The 12,368-nt window shown below is 50.9% G+C and overlaps 1 protein-coding gene and 2 long non-coding RNA genes across 4 annotated transcripts in view; 2 read left to right on the plus strand and 1 right to left on the minus strand.

Moving 5' to 3' along the window:
* rab3b (RAB3B, member RAS oncogene family) overlaps positions 1-7,812 on the minus strand; it is a 7,986-nt gene extending 174 nt beyond the window's left edge. The window contains exons 1-5 of one of the 2 annotated variants that reach the window (XM_057037871.1): positions 7,491-7,812; positions 4,600-4,824; positions 2,097-2,215; positions 1,500-1,624; positions 1-967 (exon numbers count right to left, since the gene is read on the minus strand). The exon at positions 1-967 is cut by the window's left edge and continues 174 nt beyond it. In XM_057037871.1, the coding sequence (XP_056893851.1) occupies positions 783-967; positions 1,500-1,624; positions 2,097-2,215; positions 4,600-4,824 (654 nt within the window). In that variant the 5' untranslated portion in view covers positions 7,491-7,812 and the 3' untranslated portion in view covers positions 1-782. Of the gene's footprint in view, positions 968-1,499; positions 1,625-2,096; positions 2,216-4,599; positions 4,825-7,462 lie in introns of both variants that reach the window. The other variant, XM_057037869.1, reaches the window with a different exon arrangement.
* Positions 1,628-2,087, plus strand: LOC130528472 (uncharacterized). The gene is made up of 3 exons (XR_008951306.1): positions 1,628-1,759; positions 1,797-1,822; positions 1,930-2,087. It is a non-coding gene; the product is annotated as an uncharacterized LOC130528472 (long non-coding RNA).
* LOC130528468 (uncharacterized) lies at positions 6,577-12,115 on the plus strand. The gene is made up of 6 exons (XR_008951301.1): positions 6,577-7,404; positions 8,588-8,697; positions 8,803-9,355; positions 9,460-9,484; positions 9,589-9,633; positions 10,660-12,115. It is a non-coding gene; the product is annotated as an uncharacterized LOC130528468 (long non-coding RNA).
* Positions 12,116-12,368: the final 253 nt, after the last annotated feature.

The following is a 12,368-nucleotide window of genomic DNA, read 5'->3' on the forward strand; positions in this document are numbered from 1 at the left end:
TACACGTTCACGTAAAAAGAATGACACCGTCATCAGTCGGAACGCGCACGGCAGCACGTGCGCGCTGGTAACTACTCACTGTTGGCAGTTTTATTTTATGTCAATATTGACTCATAAATGCACTAAATGTGGAATTCTGCTGCTCTTCCTCTGCTTTATATGCACTCACACTCAACTGATACTGCACACAAACACAAAACAACTGCACACGCACGCACGCACGGCAATATTTGACTACACCGACTCCACATAGACTTTATGTGTGTGTGTGTGTGTGTGTGTGTGTGTGTGTGAGAAACACGTGTGTGAACATCTGATCCACCATTAAAACTTTAAATCCAGCGAATGCTGCAGTATTTTATGTCTGGAGGTCACAGAAGGTCGTGGCGGCGTTTCCACGGTGATGAAACCCTTAAAGGTTGTTGGAGGAACTCCTGATGAGGGTTGGAGATCACCTGACCCCACGCTGCCTTCAGGGCTCGCTGGGAAATTTCAACTGTCAGAAATAAAAGCTCAACTCACAACTAACAAACTCCACGACACAGAAACGTCTCCAATTAGTGACGGAGTTCCCGATGCGACGGCCGTTAGCACCTGATGCTAACGCGCGTGTTGGCTAATGCTTCCGAAATCTTCTACAACGGATGACACAACACACACACCTCAGAATGGAAGTGGCGGAGGGGGCGGGGCACTATCGACCATTGATTATTGACCACACAGCTGGACTAAAGCAGAACAAGAATGTCACAAGTGTTTCGCCCTAACGAGGTGGGCGGCGATCAGCAGCAGCGCTGCGGCAGCTGCGCGGGCTTGTCGCTCAGTCTGGCGGTCTTGGCGCCAGGAGCCGCCGGCGCCTCCACGTCCACGCGCTCCGACATCTTCACGCAGATGATGTCCACCAGGCGCTCGAACACCTGCCGCACGTTGATGTTCTCCTTGGCGCTGGCCTCGTAGTACTCGAAGCCTGCAGGACCAAACAGGAAGTGGTTACAGCGTGTTCCTCCAGCGTGACTGAGGAGGTCTGAGGGACTGGGTCAGCTGACAGGAAGTGGCCACAGAGGTCACATGACATCTCCTCACTGGCCACCCACAACATCCACAACAAGCAGCAGATGCTCTCTGAGCTGGTTCCAGAACCTTCAGCAGCAGAATCTCTGGCTCCGCCCCCATGTGAGCCTGGTCCTGGTCCTGGTCCTGGTCCCTGTTGGAGGCCGTTTCCCCGCCGACGCAGCTGTTCTGGGCTCAGCGTCTGTACGAGTCTTTACAACCTCTGACCTGAGCCCAGGTGAGTTTCACACCTCCAGGTGAGTTTCACACCTACAGGTGAGTTTCACACCTCCAGGTGAGTTTCACACCTTCATGCTGGATCAACAGATGATCCCTGAATCCACATCACAGCTTAAAGAGTCTCTGAAGGCGTTCCAGAACACCTCTGGCTACAGCTGTTGCCATGGAGACATGCAAATGCAACCTCGGGGAGGAGTCTCCGGACTCACCTAGCTGGTCGGCCAGGTGCTTCCCTTTCTCCGGAGGAACGACTCTCTCCTCGTCCATGTCGCACTTGTTGCCCACCATGATCACCTGAGCGTTGTCCCACGAGTACGTCTTGATCTGCGTTGCCCTGGCAACACAAGGGAACACTGGTCGGACCCGACTGGAGCTCAGACTAAACAGGAAACACTGAGATAGTGATAGAATCTGAAACAAGACAGTGACGACACGTTACACACACGTTACACACAACGTAACAACACACGTTACACACACAGATACATGATACACACATTACACAGACACATGACACACACATTACACACACGTTACACACACAGATACACAGACACATTACACACACACGTTACACACACAGATACACATGACACACACATGACATACACGTTACACACAGACACACGTTACAGACAGACACACATTACACACACGTTACACACACGTTACACACACGTTACACACAGACACACGTTACACACACATGAGACACATGACACACACACACACACACAGACACATCTTACAGACATTAGACAGACATTACACACACAGATACATGACACACACACACACACCCATACCAGTCCTGTACTGCGTTGAAAGACTCCTCGTTGGTGATGTCATACATGAGGATGAAGCCCATGGCGCCGCGGTAATAAGCTGTGGTGATGGTGCGGTAACGCTCCTGTCCTGCTGTATCCTGGGGAGGGGGGGCGGGGGGGGCAGGGGGCAAGGGGGGCGGGGGGGGGGCAAGGGGGGCAGGGGGGCGGGGGCAGGGGGGCGGGGGCAGGGGCAGGGAGGGGGGCAAGGGGGGCAGGAGCCTGGAGTCAGCTGCTGCTGCGGCCCAGCATCCATCCATCCATCACATCATCCATCCATCCATCAGCATCCATCCATCCATCAGCATCCATCCATCCATTAGCATCCATCCACACATCCACCAGCATCCATCCATCCACTAGCATCCATCCATCCACTAGCATCCATCCATCCATCAGCATCCATCTATCCACTAGCATCCATCCATCCATCCATCCATCCATCCATCCATCCATCCATCCATCCATCCATCAGCATCCATCCTCCATCCATCAGCAGCATATCCATCCATCAGCATCCATCCATCCATCCATCCATCCACTAGCATCCATCCATCCATCAGCATCCATCCATCCATCAGCATCCATCCATCCATCCATCAGCATCCATCCATCCACCAGCATCCATCCATCCATCAGCATCCATCCATCCATCATCATCCATCCATCCATCCATCCATCATCCATCCATCAGCATCCATCCATCCATCAGCATCCATCCATCCATCCATCAGCATCCATCCATCCATCAGGATCCATCTATCCATCAGCATCCATCCATCCATCAGCATCCATCCATCCATCCATCATCCATCCATCCATCCATCCATCCATCCATCCATCCATCCACCTTCAGTCACACCTCAGGTCACCTGTCCTCCTCATACACGTGTCTGTGGACTGTGGGCGGAGCCAGAGGATCCACGCAGCCCCGCCCACCTTAATGATCATTTTATTTACGATGACATTTGTGCTGACTGTTGTCCGACTGCTGTGACCTGTCACCTGTCTGACGCCCACAGGGAGCAGATGTTGCCCGTCAGCAGGAGCAAATGTGTTATTACTGTGTTATTAGCTTTCCTATTCTGCCCTCCCAGGACGCTACGAGTGGGCAATTATTCCTGTTTCCATGGAGACGTACAACAATGAGACTGCAAGTCAGGCCATGAAATTACTGAAGGACTGGAACAGTTTCAGGTTCCAAACGTGTTGGGATTAATCTTTAATCTGACGCATCAATCAGATCAGCTCATCTGATGTGTGTGTGTGTGTGTGTGTGTGTGTGTGTGTGTGTGTGTGTGTGTGTGTGTGAGCAAAGACACACAGCCTCTAACATCTCTTTCATATCTGCTTTTTATAGGTTCACTGAAGGCAAATGTTGTGTTTTGTATTTTAAACTCTTCTTCATCAAACGTAGGAAACAGAAACACGTTAGCAGCGACGCTAAAGTGAGAAAAATCCACGTGTTCGTGTTTATATCACAGCTCAGCCTGAACACTCAGCTCCTGTTCTCACACACACACACACACTCACACACACACACAGGCACACACACACACACACACACACACACACACACACACACACACACACCCATACTCAGGCACACAGTCACACACACCCATACACACACACCCATACACAGGCACACACACACACACACCCATACTCAGGCACACAGTCACACACACCCATACACAGGCACACACACACACACACCCATACACACCACACACACACCCATACACAGGCACACACACACACACCCATACACACACACACACACACCCATACGCAGGCACACACACACACACACACCCATACACACACACACACACCCATACACAGGCACACAGTCACACTCACCCATACACACACACACACACACACACCCCATACACAGGCACACACACACACACCCATACACAGGCACACACACACACACACACACTCAGTCACACATACGCACCCACACACCCATACACAGTCACACACACCCATACACACACACCCATACACAGGCACACACACACACATATACATACACACAATGTTTCAACATCTGCACCTAAAGTGTTCTCTTTAATTGTCAGTGTAGTGTGTGTTTGTGTGTGTGTCAGTGTCTGCATTGCATGTGTTTGTTGATAAGAGTCTGAAGAGCTGCTGCCATGGCAACAACATCATCAGTGATGCTGCAGCACTTCTGTCTCTTTTCCTCTCTGCAGCTCAAAATTGACTGAAGAAATAGTCACATGCTGTGTTAGTGTGTGTGTGTTTCTGTGTCAGTGTGTGTGTGTCAGTGTGTGTTTCTGTGTCAGTGTGTGTTTCTGTGTGTCTCTGTGTGTCAGTGTGTGTTTCTGTGTGTGTGTACTAGTGAGAGTGTGTATTTGTGCAGCAGCTTCCTGTCTCCTCTCTTGCTGAACGTTAGCATGTAGCTCCAGATGTGCTAGCTCCAGATGTGCAGGGTGCAGATGTGCACACTCACCCAGATCTGCAGTTTGATCCTTTTGTCGTTGCGATAAACCGTCTTCACCTTGAAGTCGATGCCGACGGTGCTGACGAAGGAGTTGCTGAAGGAGTCGTCGGCGTAGCGGAACAGGAAGGACGTTTTCCCCACGCTGCTGTTGCCGATGATCAGCAGCTTGAACATGTAGTCAAAGTTCTGGTCAGAACCGTCCCGCTGGCCGAAACGCTGGTCCGCCTTCGCCATCTGGACCACAGAGAGACGGAATCAGCCCGGAGACGCCCTTATCCGCCCTGTTGAGAGGGGGCGGGGCCTGTTGCCGCCAGCTGTTCGTAGCGCTGAGGGTCGTTTTCATGGTTATGTTTGGATGTATATGGACATTAGCATATTATGGTATGTGGTTATCAGTATATTAACAGGCCTATCTGTCATCTCCTGTGTTCAGGGGGACTAATTATTGCTAAACCTGATCCAGGAAGAAGGTCTGCAGATGGAGACCAGGACAACCGAGCCAGCAGACGTTGGAACTGAAGCGCTGCTGAGGACGGATGTGGGACAGGAGAGGACGGATGTGGGACAGGAGAGGACGGATGTGGGACGGGAGAGGACGGATGTGGGACAGGAGAGGACGGATGTGAGACAGGAGAGGACGGATGTGGGACAGGAGAGGACGGATGTGGGACAGGAGAGGACGGATGTGGGACGGGAGAGGACGGATGTGGGACAAGAGAGGACGGATGTGGGACGGGAGAGGACGGATGTGGGACGGGAGAGGACGGATGTGGGACGGGAGAGGACGGATGTGGACGGGAGAGGACGGATGTGGACAAGAGAGGACGGATGTGGGACGGGAGAGGACGGATGTGGGACGGGAGAGGACGGATGTGGGACAGAAGAGGACAGATGTGGGAAAAAGAGGACTGATGTGGGACGGGAGAGGACGGATGTGGGACAGGAGAGGACGGATGTGGGACGGGAGAGGACGGATGTGGGAGGGAGAGGGAGAGGACGGATGTGGGACAAGAGAGGACGGATGTGGGACGGGAGAGGACGGATGTGGGACGGAGAGGGAGAGGACGGATGTGGGACAGGAGAGGACAGATGTGGGACAAGAGAGGACTGATGTGGGACGGGAGAGGACGGATGTGGGACAGGAGAGGACGGATGTGGGACGGGAGAGGACGGATGTGGGACGGGAGAGGACGGATGTGGGACGGGAGAGGACTGATGCGGGACGGGAGAGGACTGATGCGGGACAGGAGAGGACTGATGCGGGACGGGAGAGGACTGGTGTGGGACAGGAGAGGATGGATGTGGGACAGGAGAGGACTGATGTGGGACGGGAGAGGACGGATGTGGGACGGGAGAGGACGGATGTGGGACGGGAGAGGACTGATGTGGGACGGGAGAGGACTGATGCGGGACAGGAGAGGACTGATGCGGGACGGGAGAGGACTGATGCGGGACAGGAGAGGATGGATGCGGGACGGGAGAGGACTGATGTGGGACGGGAGAGGACGGATGTGGGACGGGAGAGGACGGATGCGGGACGGGAGAGGACGGATGCGGGACGGGAGAGGACGGATGCGGGACGGGAGAGGACTGATGCGGGACGGGAGAGGACGGATGCGGGACGGGAGAGGACGGATGTGGGACGGGAGAGGACTGATGTGGGACGGGAGAGGACTGATGTGGGACGGGAGAGGACGGATGTGGGACGGGAGAGGACTGATGTGGGACGGGAGAGGACTGATGCGGGACGGGAGAGGACTGATGTGGCAGGAGAGGACTGATGTGGACGGGAGAGGACGGATGTGTGACAGGAGAGGACTGATGCGGGCCAGGAGAGGACTGATGTGGGACGGGAGAGGACGGATGTGGGACGGGAGAGGACGGATGGGGACGGGAGAGGACTGATGTGGGACAGGAGAGGACTGATGTGGGACAGGAGAGGACTGATGTGGGACGGGAGAGGACGGATGTGGGACGGACGGAGAGGACGGATCTGAGGTGGTTTAGGGACAACTGTGGACAGCAACAATGGAGACCAGAGCTGCCAACCGTATCTGCCTTTCAACATCTTTCAAACCAACATTAATAACATGTTAGCATGTTAGCATCTGGTTTGCACTAACATGCTGAGTTCATTTTAGTTTAGCTGGTTTACGTTTGTCAAATTTTGAGCTTAATATTCAGCAACAAACTCCACTGTTTAGTATGAAGCATATGCTGAGGACAACAATGCTAATATATGCTAATTTCAGGAGGGAAATTCTCACCATTTACATTCGACCACGTCAGCATGGTGACAAAAATGCTAAGCACGTGGTCAACATTTTCTATTCAACAGTAAACAGAAACACTCATTCTCACCACAATGCTAACGTGCTAATTTAGCAGGTGACATGTTTAGCGCGCATTAGCACGCCTGCGCATATCTGTGACAACTGACAGAAATAAATAGATAATAATATAATATAATACATATATAATAGATGAATTGATTTGTTTTAAGAGCAAGAATCCAAATCCTCCTTAGTTGGGTCATAAACGCGACGATAACAGGTTTTTAATGACAGAACAAATGGAAAATCAGCCACGATCGTCAAACGACCACAGACGTAAAGCAACAAAAACAGGAGCCTCAACATGGACGGAGACCACATTCCTGGAGGAAGCGCGCGCGCACACACGCGCGCACACGCACGATAGCTGCACCTGTAAAAATATCTTTGCAACTTTTAATGAGCAGCATTAAAGCATCTGCTGCTGCTACTGACCGCTGCTGAGAACAAGAATCCATCTAAAACATCACCGAAAATACAGGTAAGTCAGGCCAGAAACCCGCAAACGGGCGTGCGTGCGGGCGTGCGCGTGTTCGTACCGCTGCTGGGTGGATCCGATCGGTGCACCTGATAAAAGCGGCTGGTTTGGTGCTGCGCCGGTTCTCTGCGTTCTTCTCCCGTCACAAACGAGGCGCTCGCGCTCCTGGCAGCTGTTCACGCGCGGCGGTGCGGTGACATCCTGCGTTAGTTCCAGGTGGAGCCACGCGATGGGTGAATATTTGCCGAGGCGTCTGCTGTCGCCTCCTCCCGTCTAAAAATAACCTCCAGCGGCGTGTGTGCGCGCGCGGCCGCTCCGTCCTGTCGCCTCTCTGCTCAACACTCAGGTGTGTTTCCTGCTCACCTGAGAGGCGTTTTCATGCTGCCGCTCCTGAACACTTTGATCACGTTTTAAAAATCATCTCGGGTGATTGATTTTTGTCTCATTTGCAATAAAACAATAAAAATGTTGCGTTCACGCGCGGATTGTTTTCTTTGTAGAGCGCGACACCTAGTGGCCATTTTAGTGTGGTGCACACGGTGTGTGTGGGGGGGGGGGCTGTGGGCGGGGCCATTCCGGAATATTCCAGAATTCGTGGTGGGCAGGTGAAGCCTCACGAAGCACTGAGACTTTCCTCACAGTTGTGCCGAACAAGAGCCAAAGCTTCAAGACTTTAGTGACATTTGGTGGTCAGCTGTAGCCATGGCAACCTCTAAAGAGCACGACTGAAGCTGTTTCAATCCCATGACACCAATAAAAGCTCATCGTGTGCTCATCCAGGTGTTTTGTTCATTCATACCAAATAATGATCATATTATCTTTACAATAAAATATGCAGATGCTCGCCCCCTTAATCTAAAACACAAGATTAACCTAAAGAATAAATGCGAATGATATTAAGGGTTTGTTAAACACTTTGAGATTTATTTAAAAACTGTACTAAAGTCCCCAACACGTTGTGGTTCTTGAACGCGACTCGTCTCTTCCCTCCTCCCTTCACCTGCAGGATCGGCCTCGCTTAAAGTAGCTGGTGTGCCATCAAACCACTCAAACCTGTCAAACCGGTCCTTAGATCGGACTGCGTCGAAACGCCGTGAGCCAATGACAGGCTTCGACAGCGGTCACGTGACACAGGTGTTATAAGCTCCGACACACGGCGCTACCACTCTTTTTCACTTCTCTTCAGAAAGAGTGAACAAGCTCCAAACCTTGTTGACTCGTCACTATCCGGGATTTAGGAAGGAACCATGCGAGACCTGTGCTTCACGTCTCTGTGCTTCATTCTCAGTTTCTACGGTAAAATTCTTTTTTTCGTTTTTGATTCAGATTCGGGGGGAAAGTTCGTGATGATCTTTTCCGCAGGTATTTAATCATGTGCTCGGATTTATGAACTTTTTCCAGCCTCGGTCGAACATTCGGCCGGTTCTGCGGCCCCCGACCCTCCACAACAGCTGACCTGTAACGGTACCAAGAACCCTGACGGCTCCGTCACCTATCAGCTGGTCCCGGCACCGACGGTCAACGAATACACGTCTTTCAGCTGGGGCCAAAATCCGTAAGTGCCGAGAATCTTCTTCACTGTGGTGGTGACGTCACCGTAAGGGCCGAGAATCTTCTTCGCCGTGGTGGTGACGTCACCGTAAGGGCCGAGAATCTTCTTCGCCGTGGTGGTGACGTCACCGTAAGGGCCGAGAATCTTCTTCGCCGTGGTGGTGACGTCACAGGGGGCATTGTGGAAGTTCCCAAAACTTCCAGGACTTGATGGAAGCCTGACATGAGGATCTCTTGGCTCAGCCGTAAAGATTTAGTGCTGATGAAAATGTTCTGACCTGTTTCCGTCCAGATCACCTTTGCTGATGATGGAAACAAGACTGCAGATGTGCTGAAGCTCAGGAAGGACTCCGTGACCTTGAAGCTCTGCCAGGAAAATGTGACCTACGAAAATCACGGAGCGGTGAGTGGAGCGAGCAGCCGAGGGTCAGAGCTGCAGCACCTTCTCTCCTGAAACCAACACCTTTGTTTGTTTGTTTGTTTGTTTGTTTGTTTGTTTGTTTGCAGAACCCTCAGAAGGCCAGCTGCCCCGGTGAGCACCAACCACAGGGTCTCTCCCACAATGCACTGCAGTTGTGTTTACATCAGGTTCTAACCGTGTTCAGATGATCAAAAGAACCTTTTTGTGTCTCCTAGTCGATTGTTCTGGTCACGTGAGGACGCCGCCTTCGGACGATCACCGTGAGTCCTGACTGGTTGCTATGATACGGTCTGCTGACAGCTTTCAAATAAATCTTTATTTATATAGCATCTTGTACAATCAAAATTGTTTCAAGTCGCTTTCCAGAATCCCAGGGCCTGACCCCCAACAAGGAACAGTGGCAGGAAAAACTCCCCTTTAACAGGAAGAAACCTTGAGCAGGACCAGGCTCATGTAGGGGGACCCTCCTGCTGATGGGGGGGGGGGGGGGGGGAGAGGAGAGGAGAGGAGAGGAAAGGAAAGGAAAAGAAAGGAAAGGAAAGGAAAGGAAAGGAAAGGGAGAGGAAGGGAGGGAAACCATGAGCCAGTGGGGTGACAGAGGCCTGTCAGGTGATCATGTTTCCAGACCCCGCAGCCTCGGCCTATAGCAGCATAGCTAAGATGTGACCTAACGATTAGACGACCCCCTAAGTATGATAATCTGTCTGTCTATGATAGTAACTGGAACTACTGAATTAGTAACAATAAGCTTTTTCAAAGAGGAAGGTTTTAAGTCTAATCTTAAAAGTAGCGATGGAGTCAGCCTCCCGTACCTGGACAGGGAGCTGGTTCCATAGCAGGGGGGCCTGGACAGGGAGCTGGTTCCATAGCAGGGGGGCCTGGACAGGGAGCTGGTTCCACAGCTGGGGGGCCTGGACAGGGAGCTGGTTCCATAGCAGGGGGGCCTGGACAGGGAGCTGGTTCCATAGCAGGGGGGCCTGGTAGCTAAATGCTCGGCCCCCCATTCTACTCCTAGAGACTCTGGGAACCACAAGTAGACCAGCATTCTGAGAGCGGAGCGGTCTATTGGGCTGGTAAGGTGTCACGAGCTCATCCAGGTAGGATGGAGTGAGGCCTCTGAGGACCTGGTAGGTCAGGAGGAGGGTTTTAAAGATTATTCTAAATGTAATGATTTGATGATTGATGGATTCACACGACTGATCACACTGATCAGGAGATTTTGTAACCATGGTGACGTGATTGGTGAGGTGCAAAGAGTGATCAAACTTCCTGGTTTGACTCCACAGGTTGGTGTCTGAGTGACGACTGGTGTCCACCGGTGGTGGGGGCGGTGGTGCTGGTGCTGGTGGGGGCGGTGGTGCTGGTGTTCTACAGAAGGATCCATCCCAGATGCAGCAGAGGATCTGAGGAGGAACCGAGTGTGAAGAGCAGCAGCGCTGTGGAGGATCCGCTGCTGGAGATAAAAACTGTGTCAGAATCTCATTAAGAGGAATTTCAGCAGGATTCAGAACTTCCTCCTGTGGAAGGAGGAGTTATTCCACACAAACAGGATCAAAGCTGAAGGTTCTGGAGAAGATTCCACTGTGTAAGCTGGAGAATTATTATATATATTATTAATAATATCTGAATAACTAACAAGTTATAACTATAGAAATAGAAACAGTTATTATTGAATATTGTGGTGAACACATAGTAAGGACGGGCGATACCACACTTTTGGGATTCGATACGATACCGATACTTTTTCTTGTATTTTCATCGATACCGATACCGTTCATTTCTTACTGGCAATTTTTGTCAGTCAAAATATTATTACATTTAAGACAAATACAGACCATTTATATACACTTTATTATGGTCAATTGATTACTAGGATTTCCTGATCCTTTAAACCTGCGTAAGACAGTTGTTCCGTGAGGAAATTAACTAGAACAATGTGACACCATCACACCTTGGGTGCACTTGAGGTTTGTCATCACACTTTACTGAAGTCTCAGATGCTCTTCAGAAAAAGTGTCATTCACATTTTCTGCTTTAAGACGATTGCGGCTCTGCCTTTTGCTGACTGTCGGCTCGGCGGGCGATGTGGCACGTTGATGCTCATTCGCTGTCTCCTGTCACGTGACACGGGCCAGCTCAATACGCCGCCAGGTACAGGGGTGTCCCGGCACATATTCATTTAAGTAACTAATCTAAAACAGCGGAAAGTGATGCAGACACCCCCAATTTTTTATTTTTTAGTTAGTATCGATATTTATAAAAGAAAATCGATACCAAATTAGTTCTGGAGTTAAGGGGTGATGGGCGTGTGTTGGATCCAGTATATTAAAGTTATCTCTTATTTGCTTTTGCCTTGTTATTTCTTTATTCTTGTTATATTGTTTCTCATTACCTAAAGTTTCTTATTATTTGCTAATGCTTAATGTTCATGATGCTTGATGTGTCAATCGAACTTCTCTGGTCAAGGGCGACAGTGTTCTTTTAATCTGTCTGATATGGAAGAATGTGCTAAGCTAATCGAATCAGTGAAGACCTACGTATAATCTCACCATTATGATTTAGTCTCTTGCTTTGTTTGGGACCTGCTATCTTGTGTTTCCCCTCCCTTAGACACATTGAATTCTGTAACCAGGGACCTCCTAATCTCAATAAAAGAAGGATGGTGGAAGTTGTGCCTCAGAACGTGTTGGAGACCTGGAACTGAGCACATCTCTCCGTCCTCCTTGCAAGTAAAATTCAAAACTGTTGTCTTTGCCTCATTTGTTTCTCTCATGTTTTAGGTCGTTTGAACCTAACAGCGTGGTTAGCCCTGGAGTTAACGAGTGGTGGGCGTGGTTAGCCCTGGAGTTAATGAGTGGTGGGCGTGGCTAGCCCTGGAGTTAATGGGGAAATGGGCGTGGCTAGCTCTGGTGTGATGGGCGTGGTTAGCCCTGGAGTTAATGAGTGATGGGCTTTTATCGTCCGTCCTCGCGGGGACGTCCTGGGTGGGTCAGGA

The sequence above is a fragment of the Takifugu flavidus genome, chromosome 7, assembly GCF_003711565.1.
Source record: "Takifugu flavidus isolate HTHZ2018 chromosome 7, ASM371156v2, whole genome shotgun sequence".
NCBI lineage: Eukaryota > Metazoa > Chordata > Actinopteri > Tetraodontiformes > Tetraodontidae > Takifugu > Takifugu flavidus.